This window comes from Perna viridis, chromosome 4, assembly GCF_037379345.1.
Source record: "Perna viridis isolate PV_CMFRI_1.1 ecotype Kerala chromosome 4, ASM3737934v1, whole genome shotgun sequence".
In the NCBI taxonomy this organism is placed as follows: Eukaryota; Metazoa; Mollusca; class Bivalvia; order Mytilida; family Mytilidae; genus Perna; species Perna viridis.
In genome coordinates, this window is record NC_142448.1 from 20,031,820 (window position 1) to 20,052,166 (window position 20,347).

General features: G+C 33.6%; 1 protein-coding gene across 1 annotated transcript; it reads left to right on the top strand.

Annotated features, from left to right (window-relative positions):
* The first annotated feature begins 6,392 nt into the window (after positions 1–6,392).
* On the top strand, positions 6,393–19,159 carry LOC148619242 (chymotrypsinogen 2-like). The gene is made up of 4 exons (XM_088578925.1): positions 6,393–7,272; positions 12,788–13,334; positions 15,560–15,696; positions 16,376–19,159. Exons 1-4 carry the CDS (start codon positions 7,195–7,197, stop codon positions 17,060–17,062), a joined length of 1,449 nt encoding a protein of 482 aa, XP_088435051.1. The 5' UTR covers positions 6,393–7,194; the 3' UTR covers positions 17,063–19,159.
* The last annotated feature ends 1,188 nt before the right edge of the window (positions 19,160–20,347 follow it).

Genomic DNA, 20,347 nt, shown 5'->3' on the forward strand with positions numbered 1-20,347 from the left:
CGTTATTGACGTTGTAGCAGATATTGACTTCTAAAGCCATAATGGTCATGTCTATCAGACATTTCAACATCAACAAGGTCTTAAAACGTTTGTTGGAGGCATCAGTGCTCACCAATGGTGTTAACACGTCTGAAATTTCAAGGGACTTATGAATATTACAAATATATTAGCAGCGCAATCTTAATTTCTGAAGAATGTGAATCAAATGCCAACAGGTTGTTATTATTTATATTTAATGCATATACCTGTAACCAATGTACTATGGAGAATCAATTAAGAAATATTTTTGATATACAGAAATACCAAGCTGCATATCTGGATGCCATCCCCTCTTTCTAGATCGCCTAGATAAAACGATTTACCATAATTCAAATCCAGAGCAAAGGAATGATATCTTGGCAAACCAAACACATAACAAAAAAAATCAAGGGGGAACAATTTCCAAAAAAATCGAATGTCATGTGTGGTAGACAATATCAGGAAAAACAAATTGCATATAGCAACTACAAACAAACATAATACTAAAATAATATGAACAACTTTGACTCCATCACAATTGTAAATAAATACAGACCACATGCATTGGCAGGGTAGACGTCATAAAACGCCCGTTAAGTAAAAGAAATAATAAAAATTTACGATGAAACGTGTGTATCCTGCATCCACTGTTGTAATGAGGTGTGTCTGTTTTAACGTTACCTATCAGATGTGTTCTGGTAGTATCGATACTCTTGATATAGTCATAAAACCGTACTATCTTTCAAGAACTTTTATTCTACATGTGTGGCATTACGGAAAAACAATAAATTCCGGTAAATAAGTAGTTCTTATCATGTTCGAAGGATGAGTGCAATGATTTAAACAAGAATAAAAGATTGAGTTGCACCTGGTGAACTCGATCCCTACTCATCTATTTCTTCAATTGGTAGTCGATAGGCCGTAAAGTTATCAAAAAGATCGTTTTGCTGAAAGCTTCTAAGAACTGACTCTCCAAAATATAACCGTCACAAAGCTCATAAAACACCCACCCTTGATATAGTCAAGCTGCCAGTGTCGAATTCTGGTGACTTTAAACAATACCATAATCTAAAAAATTCCCTGAAAAATATATCATTGTTTTTTAATCTTTAATATTATTAATGCTATTAGAATGCCTTCACGAATTGAAGGGTTCAACGTGGACTATTATTTCAAACTGCTCTTTTAAGATAATCAGGCATGAGTAGGAATTCTGTATTTTGCTGTGGAAAAATCAATGCACAATCCAAGCTGCACTACGATTAAACAAGTGATCGAGCAAAATCTGCAAGCATTCTCGGAATTGTTTCCAACTGACATAGGAGAGAATTTGCTAGTCTATTAAAAATTCTACATTCAATTTTTTTTAATATCAACGATTCCTGTTTCCGTGGCTTTGTCTTTATTTCATTGAACTATGCTAATCGCGATTTTCCCTTAATTGCTCATAATGTCCCTTACTACTTTAAATTCTACTCAAACATAGCCTACATTTTGTGAAACCTCCACTGACCAATGGCAATTTAAAAATGAATTAATTTGACTAGTGGTCTCAATATCGTATTAATTTTCCCATAGACTTCTATGGTGAAGTGCATATTTTTAGGATTTAAAAAAAATATATGTAAATTGATTCAATAAAACTTTCACTTATGTAGCATTTCTAAGGACATGTGAAAAAATATTTTCCCGCAAAGAAAATAGGGTGAGTCCACGAAGATCGGACAGAAAAGTAGTATTGAACTATAAATAGCCATTTTCCCTACTTTCACTTTCGTTTTGCACTCACCAAACCAACCTTTTCAGTGGAACATTTTTATGATATTATGTTAGATTTTCTTTTAAAAAAGTTCTTCATCTTACAGTGTGATGTTTTCTCTATTTTATAAGTCATTGTTCATATCTTTTGATAAAACATTAGTTTGTAGATAGGCAAAAAGAAAATGCACTATATTTTTATAGCATCCATGTTTTGACGTACACCTGCTCAGGGATATGCAATACGATACTGGTACCTAGTGCGAGTTTCGCTGGAAAACAATCCAGATTCCATTTGTCTTTTGAATTCATTCGGCATTTATTATAAAATCGTTTATGACGAAAGTTTGTGCAATTTAAACTTCTTCCCTAACTAATCTTTGTATTTCGTTGTTTGAAAAACTCCACTGCTTTTTATATTCAAGTTGTCGACATCAATTCTTTGACCACAGTTCATCCGGTACAGTCGTGGATGTGTTTCTCTGTACAGCTAGGATATTGTTAAAACTTCTAAGACAGGGGTGACTGTGTTCAGTCTTAGTTGATATCATTCAACTGTCGCCATCTGCTCAGGGATATGCAATACGATACTGGTACCTAGTGCGAGTTTCGCTGGAAAACAATCCAGATTCCATTTGTCTTTTGAATTCATTCGGCATTTATTATAAAATCGTTTATGACGAAAGTTTGTGCAATTTAAACTTCTTCCCTAACTAATCTTTGTATTTCGTTGTTTGAAAAACTCCACTGCTTTTTATATTCAAGTTGTCGACATCAATTCTTTGACCACAGTTCATCCGGTACAGTCGTGGATGTGTTTCTCTGTACAGCTAGGATATTGTTAAAACTTCTAAGACAGGGGTGACTGTGTTCAGTCTTAGTTGATATCATTCAACTGTCGCCATCTGCTCAGGGATATGCAATACGATACTGGTACCTAGTGCGAGTTTCGCTGGAAAACAATCCAGATTCCATTTGTCTTTTGAATTCATTCGGCATTTATTATAAAATCGTTTATGACGAAAGTTTGTGCAATTTAAACTTCTTCCCTAACTAATCTTTGTATTTCGTTGTTTGAAAAACTCCACTGCTTTTTATATTCAAGTTGTCGACATCAATTCTTTGACCACAGTTCATCCGGTACAGTCGTGGATGTGTTTCTCTGTACAGCTAGGATATTGTTAAAACTTCTAAGACAGGGGTGACTGTGTTCAGTCTTAGTTGATATCATTCAACTGTCGCCATCTGCTCAGGGATATGCAATACGATACTGGTACCTAGTGCGAGTTTCGCTGGAAAACAATCCAGATTCCATTTGTCTTTTGAATTCATTCGGCATTTATTATAAAATCGTTTATGACGAAAGTTTGTGCAATTTAAACTTCTTCCCTAACTAATCTTTGTATTTCGTTGTTTGAAAAACTCCACTGCTTTTTATATTCAAGTTGTCGACATCAATTCTTTGACCACAGTTCATCCGGTACAGTCGTGGATGTGTTTCTCTGTACAGCTAGGATATTGTTAAAACTTCTAAGACAGGGGTGACTGTGTTCAGTCTTAGTTGATATCATTCAACTGTCGCCATCTCAGTTTAATTGATCGATATGACGATGTGACCAGATATTCCAAGTATCAACAACTTGACGGTATTCCAGGTAGTACTATATACTATATATACTTAGTTCAGTTTAGAAAATTTCATTTCGTCTCATTTTGTTGAATCACAGGTGCTTGCTCCTACTATCGAATATGCAATCCGCCTATTATAAAACACTGAGTTTTGATACAAAAAAGGACAGTCTTTCCAAAACCAACAGCCAAATAATATCAGACAAAAAAAAGGGGATTACACCCTTTCGATTCATTTTCTCGAAGTTTTAGTTTCTTTAGTTTGTTTGATATTCGGTACCTTAGAAAAAGTAATCAAGGGAACCAGGATTCTAGCGGAAATCAACAGAATTTAATCCAGGGACAAAAAGCAGACATGGAATCAGACAAACATTACAAAGAACATAAAGTAACCAAAATAATACATACAAAGTAACAAAGGTAAATGAGCAACTCGGACTCCGCTAAAAACTGGAAGCATGGACCAGGTGCACCAGTGTGGTAAGCGTCCTCTGTTTTTTTTTCTAGAAACACCCACCGAGTTGCTCATAAAAAGTCAAGTCCGTGGTTGACGAAAGAGGAAAGGAAAATGGTGACACGTTGAGCAATTCAATTTTCATGATGCAGATGGATATATCGTAACGATCCACGAGTTCATGATGACGACCATAAAACTTTTGTAGTGATGACTTCGATCTTTTAGCGACACAACCCCGCTCCAGAAGCCTAATTGTAAAATCAGCCAGCTGGTGCTGATGAGGAACCCAATACGGCAGTTTGGACACTTGTCTTTTATATATTTAAAATATTCAAGTTTTGGCCATATACACATGGATTTTTGGTGTCTGAATTGTCCCTATATTTGGTGCCGATATTCTTAAGTTATACCTGCTCATTTTTATCGTAGTGATTAAAACAGACTACAAAACGCGTACAGGCTCCGGGTTTTTAAATTAGAACAGTTCTGACAAAACTTACTTAATCAAATATGGTATTAAAATCCTTAAGCCAGTAAGTTTACCGCGATCTTAAAAACAGTAGGATAAGACCTGCCGAAGACCAAGGATAGTCTACATTCATCGGGAAGTTCCGCATGCCGAATGAGACAATTCTTAACATTTCTTCAATCACTTTGACAAGCCATGGTTTTATTCTGTCCTATCAAACCCCGTTTAAAGGTAGAATGTGAGGTATGGGAGAAACGCCGTTACGTGTGGTTTTAATTCCAAGATTACTACGTTAATAAAATGATTAACAGAGAATCAACATTCCATACATTATAACATCAAATAATCTTAGTGTGTGTGAAAAAATGTAGACTGAAAATAAAGGAAGACTGCCAAAGCATTTATCGTTCGTTAAGTTCAATCCGCGTCATATGAACATATTTCGTAGTAAAATATAAAAGGTTTACGTTTGGTTTATAGATTAAAATACGAGATATTTGTAAGAGAGATAAACCAGAGAAAAAAGAAGCAACCATCACGATAAAGAAACAACATCAAAAAGGTCCATTATCGAAAACAACGTCAAGAATTAGAAAAACGACGACGACGACAACTAAATCCTAATACCATCTTCTTCTTGTCACTCTTACCTTCGTATTAATAGGTAAACATGTCGCACTTTGACCAACCAAGTTGAAAAATTTCGAACAAATGAATAAAAACTAGCTCCTATACATACAGGCAATATACATTTTACAATATACTGCATGATTTCTATACATGTAGTTTGGATGGTTGTGAAGAACATGTGTTTGAAAGGAGGTACCATTTATCTGATGGGTTAAACATTTGTAAGTGTTTCAAGTGTCAATAATAGAATGTGATGGCTTACCCTACTGACTCACCTGGTCCAGATATTACTTTGGCAGAATTTCTGGGTTTCTTGAATACTTAGTTTTGTTCAGTAGATTGCTTTTAATTGCAATTGGTTCAGTCTGCTTTGTGATTGTTTCTCTTGATTCTCTAGATTTGACTTATCATTCCGAACCTGCTCATCCTTTTTTCTACCAAAAGAGGAACTACGGAAAGAAGGCACCGTTTACAGACATTTTCAAAATTCTAAGTTTACAGTTAAACGTTTGCATTTTTAAACCAACCATAAAGAAATTGAGTTCTAAGTAAAATTGTTACGATTTTGACATACTGCTCACAAACTAAGATTCAAAATGCATACCTACTTACTGTTCTACAACTATTTCTGTATACCTACAAAACATAACTGTATTATTCCCGTTCTACTTTAAGTGCAGATGTAAACCCATTTCTGGTTCTTTAAAAGACTTTCTTAAAATCTTGGGTTGTTTCTTGAACTAGAGCACATCACGGAGTACAATATAAATAGATGAGAAATGTACTTTGATTGTGAATATAATGGAGGTTTGCTTTTGTTGAAAATGCTCTCTAGAGTTTCTTAAATTTGTCAACGGAAAAGTACCTATTAAAATGTTTTGTTTTTACCTGTATCAACATCTGTAACAAAACGTTCGTGTCACATTAACCGCGTAATTTACCAGAAAAGATTTTCTATCGAAACACGGATGCCGCCGGGTATAATATCTAAAAACAGGAAGATGTCCTCAAGTTTATTGTGAGAAGTTACGTGAAGAAATCGTCGCTTTACATATTGGTTACTTCTTAGATCATTAAGGTCAAATTTGTGTTTCATATTCAGGAATCATGAGAATTTCATTAATTTATTTACATTTTCCTTTCGTTCTTACGAAGTATGAATAAGATGTCGTTTCTTTGTACTAGCTGGTCGTCAAATTTTACTGAGATCTGTAAATATTTAAAAACATAATAATAATAAACAAACAAACAACATTTCCCATGGTTTCACATTGAAAACATATATTTCTTTAGAAAGGAGAATGGAAAATTACTTCCAACTAAAAGACCTAGTATTCGGATCGCCCAAATCAAGAATTCAAGATCCGCAACGCGTCAATTAAAAAAAAACTATAAGGGATATATAGTTAGTTATAAAAAGAAAACAATTCTAAAGAGAATTGGATGCCTTAACTGCAAAGACGCGTAAGTAATTATCTCTAACGTCGATGATTTGGCAAATGTCGCCTTCATAATTTGTCAAAACGACTCCAAGGCATATTTGGAAAGTACTTCCTATTTTCAATTCACAAATGGCTTATTAATAAGTCGTTATGATGACCCCATTGACAATAATGAATAATAGATAATATTAGAGCTAACGACACGTTGATTACACCTCCTGTACGCCCCATTATCAAGATAACATACCATAGCATGGCTTTAGGTTAGACATAAATATGGAGCATCCCATTGAAAGGTGTTATTCCCTTATCAAGCGACCATCGACCTTCATATTTCATTACCTTGTCAATATATACTACACTTCAAATTCAAATATTAAAAGTATGTCACGAATCTACCAAGATTTGGCCAATAATCAAACTATATTGACAGTTTTCTCCGTCTTGTAATTAGGGTTGCAGTCTGAACTGTGTCTGTTAGGAGGAGTTAACAACGTGCTTATATTACCTTGGATATTCTTTACGATTTTAATATGATGAACAAATCGGGATTGACTGACTTATTGTTATTCAACAGAGCGCAGCTGATTGCAATTGCTAATTTATAAGTAATTTCTTATATATATATTGAAATAACATACAGAGTGATATAGTGATTCAATGGACGGGTAGCAATATTCCCCGTCCCTTCGCCCACCTGGCTTTTACCTGCATAAATAGAGGAACACCTGTATTACCTATAAACATATTCTGCCGATGAAATAAGTGGTATTTTGGTTGTGATCAAGGAGATGATGCTGTATTATATATCTGGAATTATAACTCTCTCAATAACTGTTACTTTCACATCAGCAAGAACATACAACTCGGTAAGTTAAGATCTTTTTTTTCAGTTTAAGTTTAAAATGTTAAAAATTTATCCTTATACTTAAATAATTGTTTTGCAATTTGAGATAGAATTAATATTTCTTAATTTTCTCATTCTCCTTGTATTCAACTATTTATACGCCGAGGCGTTTTCCAGACTAATTTCATTTACTATGTAAAAGCTATTTACAAAAAATGAGTTTAAGTGTCTATCAGATGTCAATAGTTCACTATAGTGATGATTAGGCTGCCTTCAGCCTAACAATTATTTATACGCAAACGAAATGATTTTGTGACCTGAAACTGTTTCATTTTTCAACAACATGCACGAGTCGGGGGAATGTGCTATTATTAGAGAATACCCTGCGCGTGTTCTGTTTTTACATCAAGAGAAATTGCGGTAATTATCTTGTTTACCTGCCGTTCACTATAATGACTATACTGAAGCCTGATAGGAAACTTAGCTTCCTGTGTAAGGTAGTAACCTATACACTTAGTCACGGCTACGCGCCAATCTTCACTTCGTTTTTAACGAAGCATATTTCCCCAAATGTTTGAAGATATGTTTAATGAAATCAGCGATCGGAATTACACGGGGCGGTATTTTCGCCCCACTTTCAAGAAGTTTAGGACAAAGTTTTGAAATGTCTGCACTTGGTGTTTTACCATCGAGCTTTAATTAGCACTAACTCTCCTTTTATCAATGAAATTTCATTGACAGGTGGCGATTGGCGTAGTGCTTCTCATTCATAAATGTCCCTACTAACCTTTGCCTAAGCACTATAGTCTAGGATGAACTCCTTTTAATTTACATTTTTAGCTCAATGTGATTAATTTTAGAATTTTTCAACAAAGCAGCCATTCAACCAGATATATTGTATAGGGAAAGAATTTAAAGGCGAGAATAGTAACCGATAAACCATAATTGTATTCGCGTTTGCAAGTACAAACATTTCCTATGAAAGATCCTACATTTCTAAGTAATTTTGTTTCTTCTAGTGTACATATACCAAGTACATGTTATACAGTACTTCCGGAGTTCTTGAAAAAACTGTTAGCATTTTTTTTTAATCTTAAGGAAACTCGTTTTTGATCATAGACAAACATTACGTAAGGACTTCAATAGCAAATATAGAGATGCGCTAGTAATGCACATCGAGTTTCCCGTCCGTCTACGTGTTCGTCATACGAAAACTTTTTCTCGGATTTTACATGCCGTGCATGATATAAATAGGCTTATATACATTTGTCAGCGGGTCACGTTAATGTCGCGTCTTTCATTGACTATTTTTGTGTTTTCCCTAGTATATCTTGCTGGGGTGAAACATCGATCATTTGTCCAATCGATATATATATATAGATATATATTAACATCTAAATGAACTGTCCCGTACCACCATACATCGTGTACTAAGTTACAGCCCTAGATTAGTCCTACGCGGAGGAATGACCCGGCCAGCGAAAGCTATATTTTTATAAAGCCTAGCTGGCCGAGTGGTCTAGGGCGCTGGACTTTGTGCAGGGGGCGCTGCCATAGATATCACAGCAGTACGAGTTCGAGTCCCGCGGAGGGAACGACAAAAAATTTGCATCGCAAAATTTGACAGTTCTAACATCGTTGGGAATTTTCCAGACCTTTCTATACGTTTATATATCTACCTTGTATCAATTTGATCCGATGGAGCAGTGTAGCAAATAGAGTCGTCACATTCTGAGACGTTATATATATATATACACACACAAAGCTGATGTGGTCAGACAAGTAAAACTAGCTAAACTTTCATTCCTTGTTTTCTGCTTTTGAATTATAGAATTTGTTTTTGTTTAAGTTTTATTCTTGACTGACACTACAGTTTAGCATTTATGCTAATGATAAATACTTTAATTTTGGCATAAATATCAATACTCTCTTCATTTATTTTTGGTTCATTCATTTTCTCTGTCATGATGTATTTTTAAACTCAGTAATTTATTCGTAATTTTCTTAGAAAAAAAACTTTCATCGTTTATGTCCTATTGCGTCTTGACAAGAACTCCTTAACATTCCACAAATTCATATGTTAGGTTGTACGTTATCCGGTAAAATTAGAAAAAAGTAACACCAGGAATCCATTTAAGTGCCAAGCAATAATTATCGTCGAAGACAGGCTTATTCATTTTACCCATTTCTCCCATGTTTCATGTTTCTAAACAGTATAAGTACTATATAGTTATTAACGTAAAATATGAGTTTTATGCTCGACCTTGTAATCAAAACTTTTGGCATTTGGCATAATACTAGAAATAACATGTTTCTTGACTGACTTGATTCTGATAAGTTCTGAAATATACAGCAATTTCACGTCAACTGTTTTGTGTGTTTGTGATACTGACACCTTGTGGTGTCGATGACCGATTTACGCCGTCACATGATGATGTTACTACGTCAATATTGGGTCACCGCTTGAATTTATGTCACTCGCAGCTGTCGATATAAAGTGGTGAGACGCCTTATAAAATAGTTTGTTCGTAATTGCAAATAGTTTTTTTTCTGTCAGGCAAATCAGAAAAAGCAGTCTACAAATACGCGTTCTGTTTTGAAATATCGGTCGCTCTGTTATCACTCCGTTACATTCTTAAAAACATCCACCAACAATCTACTGTATGAAATCTATTTTTTTTAATCGTCGATTTCAAGGTTATGTCTATCAAAGGTCAGTCTAAGTGCGAAAGTCAAATATCCGTCACTTTTAAAGATAGGGTTTGTAACGATTTTCGTCGCTCCTACATATACTATATCCTTGAAAACGAAGTACATGGGGTTATAGTTTTAGCCAAACCTGTCCCACAAAACGATCTTTAAGTTACTGGATTTTCGTAAAATAATATCGTCTTATAAAGATTTTCCTATTTTACAGAAATGTTTAATTCATCATTTTCTTGTGAAAAATTGCTATATTTTTGTATAAATAGCTATGGACTTATTATGTTATGGTTCGCGGTGCTGTCAGATTATAAGATTTTCCACAACTTCACCATTACAACTCATTAGATTCTTTTGAAATTCATTGGTTGGATCACTATAAACTTTTTTTCTAGTATAAGAGCATCCGTTACTTGAAATAATATTGCCTGCGACAGAGTTATTTTTATATTTATCGTAGAAGTCAAGTCTCTATAAACTACGAGTGTCTAAAATACGTAAGAAACGTAGCCTTTCAGTTGATAACATCTATTTTACAAATGTCTGAAATTATTTTTATCCCGAAGAAATTAAATCTGAGATTAAATCGACAGCCTTATTTGTGTACATTGTCTATAAAAGTGGCCAAGGGGCTGGTTAGTTTTTATCTCATTGATCATCTAACACGGCATGTCCTAGGCTTGAATTTTTACTCATGTGAAATCTACCAGTGTTAGCCGGTCTGGTTTATTAATTGAAAGGCTATAATTTAGAGTACTTTCTTAATTTCTGAAAGGTTTTCATTAATTATATAGGTCATAGCTCTAGACCTTGCTAGCATGAAATATTATAGGGAAAAGTTCTTTGTGATGAAGCCATTTATTTAATTTTCAATTTGGTCAGATATTTATTACACAGGGTTTAAAAAATACTGACATATCGTTACTGCTACGAACCCAATCATGATCTAACAATATTAATTCAATAGAACACCCATGACGGTCTTTAAGATACTTGACTTCAATTTTATTACTCAATCAATGTACATGCCAATGTATATTTTAACAGGAGGGCCGTAACAATAGTTAAATTTTCTTATGCCTGGTCTATATTTCATACTATTTTTAATAAATATTTAGTGCTTTCGCATTAATTATGAAAGAAATTTGAATTGCAAAGCTCACATTGACCCACGCAAGATAAATTGGATTAAACTCATAAGTAACTAGAAATACATGTTGTTGGCGTGGCCTATTATAGTTATACAATGCATGTTATCTATAAATTCTGTCATCTCTTCTTTACCTTTTTTCCACGTATTTTAACATTGAAATGATATTTTAACCGTGTTCTCCCGCCATGTTGAAGGGAGATAATCTACCGTTTTCTTTCCCTTTTGGATATTGACTCAATTTTAGACGAAATAGACAACACCGACTTTATTACATAGTAATAAATATTCGTTTGTTTAATCCAAAAGAAAAAAAATCATTTTCAAATAAAAAAAGAACCGAGGCTTTCCGAGTTTTATTCTATCATTTGCTGTCAAGTGAAATTACAAAATCGGATCATTCCAAAATGCATTTTTCTTCACGATTGTTGAAAACGTCTAATGTATATTATATTGATGAAGGAGAATTCAAAATATAAATTGTTGTGTGGAAAAATAATTCGACAGCTAGATATAAATTGCGCTACTCCAAATATGAAGTTTTGTTTATGGTTAAAGAGTGCATCGTATCCATAAATTGGAGAGGTATAATATAGAGTCTGATCATATTGCTCGGAACAAATATGAATGTAACAAGTATTATCTTTCTTAAAATCTATGGAGTGCTTCGCTGTGTCATATATTCAATTGGTACAATAGTGTTGTTCCGAAATCTTTCTTTATTTTAACGCGAATGTTGTGTTCTCACAACTCGCTTTTGACTTCTAACGGCTGAAATAATCGGCATTTCACTTGGTATATAGTCCATGTCAATTAACCAAGATCAGGCAAAACTGTGTGTTATCGTTCATCATTCAATTCAAAAATTGATTTTGCACTACAAACTATTTTTAACATGAATGCATTTCAAGCAGTACACGATCATTTATTAAACTGAATAGTTTTCTGAGCTACCTGATTTATGTAATTACAACACCATATAAAAAGTTATATATTAAATACTGAAGTCGTCTGCTAAAGCATATTTAATCTATTAAGTCTGACAATATTGTAATAGTTTCGGAAGTTTGACTCTTTCTTACAATTTGCGGATTAATCTACATATTCTATCAATATTTCACGAGGGACTGATACACATATTTTTATAATTGCTTGATTTTTTGTGAATCGGATCGGAATCGTTAAATCGTTTCTGTTCCGACATTGACTAATAAAATGCCATGTTATAAATTACTATTTTCGAGTCGCAGCTTCTGATTGCAAGTACGTAATTTAATTTATCCAAAATGGTGAATGCTTCGTTTCTGGAAGCGAACTTCGACAATAACTCTACACATACATTGTATGAAACGTGTTTTTTGATTGGATAAAACTTTCATCTATCATTGTATAAATGAGACATTGACGTCATCAGTATCTTTTTTATATTAATACCAAAACTGCAACTAACAATGTCCCCGGTACTCACTTAACTATAGTATTTATTTTTTCTTTCTGATATAATCTCATTGCCCGTAATGCACATTTGTAAATAGTTTGCACCACGTGATTTAGGTTATTTTTTGGCATAAATAAAATATTACATTACACTTCCTTAAATATGCACAAAACAGTTTATTTCCCATGCTTTCTTTTTTTATGTCGTGACCTATAAAGATAACAATCAAAGTACACTATATTGTAGGACCACACTCTAAAGCGAGCCGGGGTTTACAGAATGAAGCATGCAACGAATTCAACAAAAACTAGTATTGAGAATTTGTTATCCAGTAAACTTTTAGGGGAATATTACAGTCCTTGGTCTGGATGGTCGAAATGCAACAGAAGATGCGAACAGACGAGAAAACGCACGTGTTTACATGTGAATGTTTGTGGTGACACAATAGTTAAGGACAGGCAAAAATGTATAAGAAGGACCGGAAAATGTCATTCTTTATCATACAAAGTAATTGGACGTCGACGAAAAAACAGGCTCATTGAAGAACTGTTGTACGATTTGCTATATGACACTTGGTCTCAGTGGGGAAGATGTACACGTGCGTGCAAACGACGGCGAAATAGGAGGTGTAAAGAATCTGATATATGCGGAAGTAGCTATATACAAGAAGAAAAGAAATGCAAACCGCGACGGACGACTTGTAGAAAGACAACTTTAGTTCCATTTTTCAAGAAAGAGAAAGGGAGGATTAGAACTCCAAAAACTAAAAACACTCATCAATCGCCCCACCGACGTAAGTAGTGTTACTTAATTTTTAAGAAAATGTTAGACTTTATGGACAATTAACCGCACTGGTGTTTATTTTCAACGATAATTGATGCTTGTTTGTATTCCGTCAAAATGGTTAAAAATCGACATCGATCGCACAAAGACTTTAAATCTTTAAATATCGCTTTCTCTTTTCAACCTGTACTGACGTTCACAAACCTTTCATTTTTTTTTGTTTGGAAGACCCTTATGATAAGGAAAATGGAGCGGCTCCTCGCTCAGTGATTATCAATCAACAAAAAATTGCTCATGTTACCTCCTTGTACTATTTGGTCAGATATAAGAATTTGACTAAGGCTGAGAGAAAGTTTATGGGCTTGCCTTGTATTACATAATTCAGCTCTGTATTTATAATCTATCGTAATCATTATATCGCTGATAATTTAAGTGATTAACGAGGCAAGCAATATTCTTTATTGTAGTTAATATTATTACATAAACAATAATATGTGAAACGAGCTCTAGAAATACTACACGTCCACACCACACCTCTAATTGAAGGAACAATTTAGAACCATAGACGTTTTGCTCCTAAATTTAATAACTTTCCTCCATCAAAGAAAATCAAATTACGGCAATGTCAGACTGTTTATGTCTCGGATTCATGATTATTTATTTTGAGATAAATGGTTTCTCGCCTAAGTGACGTTGATGACTTCTCGTTATTAACTTGGGACTAAATCGAGTACTTCACTATCGACTTATGATAGAAAGTAGTACAAGATAGATTGTCCCAAAATAAATAATTATAATCTATATAGGAGATAAAGCCTGGTATAAACGTCTGACCTTGTGTCCGTTTTATAACTCTTTGATTTACTGTTGTTATTGTTCGTCAAGAGAAAAGCATCGATAAGAACTTCTCTGTCAATATTTAAAGTGTACCTTAAACTACGAAGTATATTGGCATCAAGTATAAGGGCATGAATACCATGTTTCAACCTTACTAATATTTCTCAAGTAAAGCCGAAATTTAGATTAGATGATGTTATGAATAATTGTATCTCCGACATAAAACAACAAACTATAACACTTGGTACAGTCAGACATAATTCTAATGCGTATTTGACCTAAAAGATAAATATTAGAGAAACGTTTGTATTTAATGGACACCATTTTTCAAAAGTCAGTAGCTATTCTAGTGGGAACAAACAGTGCTCTGTCAAACCTATTTGATTTTACATTTGACAAACTTTCAAGAAAGAATTCTTCAATATCACCTTCCGCTTAATACACTGAACATTCCAATCAAGATCACTATTAAAAAAAGCCCAAGTCAACTCTTGTATGTATACTGTCTGATGTACGGAAAGTCACTACTGAATTAAAAAATAAAATCGATTACTTCAGTCCGGTTTTGTCACTTTTTCATTCTACTATGAAAAATCTCAAACTTGCCTTGTCATATCTGAACACATTCGTTACCCAGTTCCAGAAATTGGCGAAATGGAGTTTTAGAAGAATATTAAACGTTTAAGTGAGCTGCTTATGGAGCAGAATTATCTTGCTTTATGATTAAGGCCATAATTGATAAATTCAAAGACCGTTAATAGAAACCTAATGAGTGATGTGGTTTGTCCTATAACCATACCGTGACTGGACATCGCTGTTATCTTTGTTCAAGTCGAGAAATTGCAAATGAGACTAACGTGTTTACTTTGGGTTAAAACGTCCAGCTTGACAAAGTAGTTCTGATCATGGGTATGTTTAGATGGGTTCACTCTGTGTTTAAACGTCCAACCTGTCCTGCTTCTATAGAAAAGTGCATAGTTTTCAATAAAAAAAACTTGTGGTGAGGAGAATTTACAAAATACCATCTTCATTGAATTAATCAAAGTTGCTAGGTAAAACGAGATTTTTATTTTATTCCTAGTTAATCTCCAGAAGTACGTCAATTGTACATATCGTGACTTAAATTTCCATGTTTCAAAAATCTGACATCTTAAAAAATTAATTCTTTACCTGGAGAATGACATGCAACATGCTGATAATTCTAAAACCGGATCCAGACATTGCTAATTTTGACTAACAATTATTCCTAACCCCCTTTTTACCTATCCTTCTTATCCAGATGTTGGCAATGTTCAAACACATGCAATCTGTACCTTGAGTTATCTAAATATAACGAAAGATTCGAAACTCTTTTTTTATTTACAATTCCAAAGTGTCAGTTATCCCTGTTTCTTTCAGACAAAGGTCAGAAGAAAAGACAAACAATAAAAGCACCTATGTTACTCAGCGAAGAAGGACAATGTGGAATTCGTACTGGTGGCTCGTTTAGAATTGTGGGTGGCAAACCGGCAATGCCTTATAGCTGGCCTTGGCAGGTAGATATATCGTTTTAGGATATTAATACACGCTACATTAGCAATATCTTAGAAACATAGTGGGATCTAATTCATGTGAAATAATCTTTCTTTTGATTAATGTTTTGGTTATATTCAGGAACAGCAGTTAGGAGCTCTGTATAATTTAGCTTTTGAAACAATCAATATATCAAAGGTACATCCTAAAATAATAATGAAAAATAGGTTAAATGATACATATAATTGGGTTATAATTACAATTTTGGCATCAACAGAAATGCTATGCGTAATACAGTTGCGAAAGGCTTCCATAACTCTTTTGAGATTTATTTTGCCTGTCTGCTTATTTTACGTCATATCGAACAAAAACACTTCCAAGTTGTAGAAATGTATTTATTCCTTGTCATTGATTTCTTCCAATTTAAATTGATTTTTATAATGAAAGATCTTGTATAACCTTTAAGATCGTCTTCTTCTGAACCTTTATTGCTGCTCGGACGTTAAACCCCAACAAACAAACAAACAAATCTTCTGAACCTTGCCAACTTATCTTCTAATTGATTAAAATTGGTACATCCATTCTTAAATAGCAACAAACAATGCAATATTATGTGTGCGTTCAAGTCTCTAAAACGGTCTGTAAGATTTCCAATATATTTTTGTCTCCTATCAAATGATAGAAAATTATAATTTATCACAGGTTGCGATATTAAGACGATGGAAGGAACAGTATTGTGGTGGGACACTGATAGCACCCGGCTGGGTTCTTACAGCCGCTCATTGTATTCGAAAACGGGGAAAACGACGAAAAGTAATCGTAAGAGTTGGCGAGCATAACGTGAATTTTTCTGAAGGAAGAGAAGTTGATTTGAGACTTGAAAGAGACTTTCCTCATCACAGTTTTGATTTCGATACAATAACGAATGATATCGCGTTACTCAAATTAAAAAAACGAGAAAAAATTAAGAATATGGTCAGTTATGCGTGTTTGCCAGAAGAAGGAGAAACAATTCCAGACGAAACCCTGTGTATGACTGTTGGATGGGGAAAAGAAAAAAATACTAATCATGTCGGTTCAAAGGTTCTCAAGGAAGCGGAAGTTCCCATAGTAAACAAAAAACGATGTCGGAAAGCCTTTGACTACACAATAACGGACAAACAAATATGTGCAGGTTATAAAAAAGGTGGCATAGACTCTTGTGAAGGAGACAGTGGAGGACCTCTTCTGTGTCCCAAATCGGTGAACGGTACTGCACGATGGGTTGTGTATGGAGTTACTAGTTATGGGGAGGGTTGTGGTCAGAAAGGCAAATACGGGATATACACAAATGTTTCACATTATATAAGGTGGATTAATAGAATAATTAGACAGTTTGATAAAGAATGATACGCAGGCGTAGAATTGATTTGTAGGATAAAGTACGAAACTACGGTTGGTGATCACAGTTATGTTTAAAGCATTATAAAACATCAAACGATCGTTCATAGTGAGGTACATACGGGTATTTCTAATGGCAGCAAGGTGTTCTGTAATATTGAAGGAAAGGTGGCCATACATGTATTTGTGTATAGTCATAATGATTATTATTATTTTAATGCTCTGGGATGGATTCAAACGGGTACTTCTCTTGTGGTTGAGGATTGTTACAACATATACAAGAAGACTGGCATTTAAAGAGTTTATAAACGTTTGTCCTTTCAAAGATTGGAAGTTGCATTTTAAGAAAACATTCCGATGTTCTAACATCACAATATCTTCTCAAGAAAATCAATTGATGAAATAATTACACTGAAATCACATTTACAAGACTGTATCAGAAAACATATCCTTAATTCAGGAAGTAACAAAGGGTATTTCCCGACAAGTTCTCTGGATGGTAAATACTCAGATTCAATGAACAACCATAATTTACTCTGTCCATTTATTTATTGAAACCTTACGTAGCAAGTAGAAATTAAAAAAAAAGATTATGATAGCAATATATATTTATGGATGAAAAGTCATGAGTGATGATGTTAAATAAGGGTAACAACAAAATTACTGAACACTAATCCAATTCATAATCAATTCAAGTCTAAAATAAATCTTGCAAAATAGATATTACACCACCGGAGCAGCTGGTACCGCAATGGTTCTGACTTCGTACAGGCATTTCAAACGAAATGTTAGATCAGAATCACTGGAGTATATGACTCTGTCCAAATACTATAATAGTAGAATGGGAAGATTTCAATCCTATGGATTTTCATAATGATTGTTACCACAAGGGTGTGTGAATAAAGTTACTGAAAATGTATACTATAATTCATATCTTAATACGCTAACTGTACCATTTAGAGGTCAATAATTAGGGCATTAATACAGAAACTGTTTATCACACACTTTCATTACCTCTTATTTTGTACATGTCAATTTGAATACTCAGTACTTTTATTTTGTTATGTTGATGTTGTACATAGTTTTTGCAGTTAAATTTACGAGATGTTATTTAATGTATTTAATGTATACATGTAATTGTATTATTTGTTATGTGTGACACAGTACACCGTCTGCAACGTAGCATGAATAAAAAAATTCCTGTTTCTTACTTTAAACGTTCATGTCAAGTTTACAGCTCATAAAATTAAAATCAAGTAAACTGTGTTTTATTAGAATTGTCATCATACTTTCTTTTTAGTTTCAAAATTAATTGACAAGTAAGAACCAGTCCCTAAGCGTCCTTTTTAAGCTGTTCAGAGAAAACTTGTATACAATCTGAAATGCTAGTACATTATCTCATCTTACGACTGCAGAACACTTTTACTTCATAAATTTTTTAAGGCAACGTAAAGATGGATATTTGTTTTATGCTGTTCATAATGTACTTTAACTTCAGCAAATTTTCACGAAATAGGCTTTAATATGGTCGGTTTCTTCTCATAGCAGTCAGTAATGATCAAAAACCTTCTATAAATACGAATGAAACACATGTGAGAGAAAATGGACTCATTAACTTGTTTTTTCTTCAAACAACAGATGTTAACAAAGGCAACTTAGTTTATAGCGAATATAAACTGTTTCTTTTATGAGTGGAAATGTACAAAACCACCCGAGTTGATGCTTTAACATTTCAGTAAGAGTTCAGAAAATCATTTTTACAACAAAAAACCAACGAATTGCATTTATCATATCTTTTAGTTTTATTTTTATAAATTTCAAGTTTGAAAGTTTCAAAATATAGAACATTACAACATTTCAAATGCATTGAAAATCGTTTTCCTAAAGTATAATCTTCATACAATTTACTATCAGATGACGAAGTTTAATTCAGAAACAAACTGTAGTAAATGATTCAATAAATACATGTTAGAATCATAAGTACACATTTGGTCTCGTTTTTTTTTAATTTATTTATTCCATTGTGTTTTTCTCCCATCATGTGTTTGTACATCTTTGAACTGTGTCTGATTCTCGTTGTATGAGAACTAATAAATATAAAATCAATTGTGATAGTTTTGCTTATGCCAATCAATTTCCATAATTATATTGAAGACAATACATGTATTTGGACCACACGAACCATTTGCTGTTTTTGTTTTAACTATAGACCCTTTTATGTTAAATGCAGGGTAGTTGAAGAGCATGATTCGTGTACACTTCCCGTGGAAAAACTCTTGTTCTACCCCAAACTTCCAGAATAATTTGTCTCCCATACTCATCGATTACTCTGTACTGAACAAACACAATCTGTGCTAATTGGTTTTAAAGGGTAACCTTTTTTCATTGTTTCCTTATTGATAAGAAATGTGTCTTATTATTTATTATATATAGCAGTGATTTTTCGATAATTCACACTGTGAACATGGTGAAATAAATTCAGTAATTTCACTCTCGGATTTTTTCCCACCAAATCAATAATATCAATCCGCCAATGACAAAATTGAAAACTAATGATGAAAATATCAAGACAACTTTATTAATAACCTCAGACATAATAGGTGTACAAAAGGACACTGTCATAGCATACAAATCACACAACAATAATTACAATAATTACAAAAATAATGCACTGCACAGTATCAATATATAAAGTATCTGAGGGAGGAAAGGTTGGATTTCACAGCAATTTAGCAAGATTTCTAATTTATGATTCTAAATTAATGTACAGTTCTTATGATAAAATTCAAGAAGCCTTTTTAATTCATAAATCTGCAAATTTATAGTATAATAAAATGGCAATGAATCATGGAGAAATCTATATAATAAATAAGATAATTAATTGGCTATCGTGAATGATAAAAAAAAATTACTCGTACCAAGAATAATCAAAGATTAAACTCGTTCGACAAGACAAGTTCCGCACAGTCGTTCTTCGGTACTCGTGGTTATTCATTTTCCTATTAGTATTTAAGGGTTCAAAAGGGTATTTTTACTGAAGATGGAAAGTGACATTTCGTACTTCATACGTCACTATTAAAAAGCAACCAAGGGAACCAAGGCCACAGCGGCAATCAAAAGAATGCAACCCAGGGACAAAGACCAGACATGGAAAACAGACACACACAACAAAGAACATAAAGTAACTAAAATCATACAAAGTAACAAAAGTAAATGAGCAACTCTGACTCCACCAAAAACTGGGAGCATGGACCAGGTGCACCGGCAGGATAAGCGTCCTCTATTTTCTAGAAA

Coding starts and splice junctions, on each gene's coding strand:
- LOC148619242 (XM_088578925.1), top strand. CDS start 7,195: ATGATGCTGTATTATATATCTGGAATTATAACTCTCTCAATAACTGTT. Junction 7,273..12,787: donor CAGCAAGAACATACAACTCG/GTAAGTTAAGAT, acceptor ACTATATTGTAG/GACCACACTCTAAAGCGAGC. Junction 15,697..16,375: donor CTTATAGCTGGCCTTGGCAG/GTAGATATATCG, acceptor AATTTATCACAG/GTTGCGATATTAAGACGATG.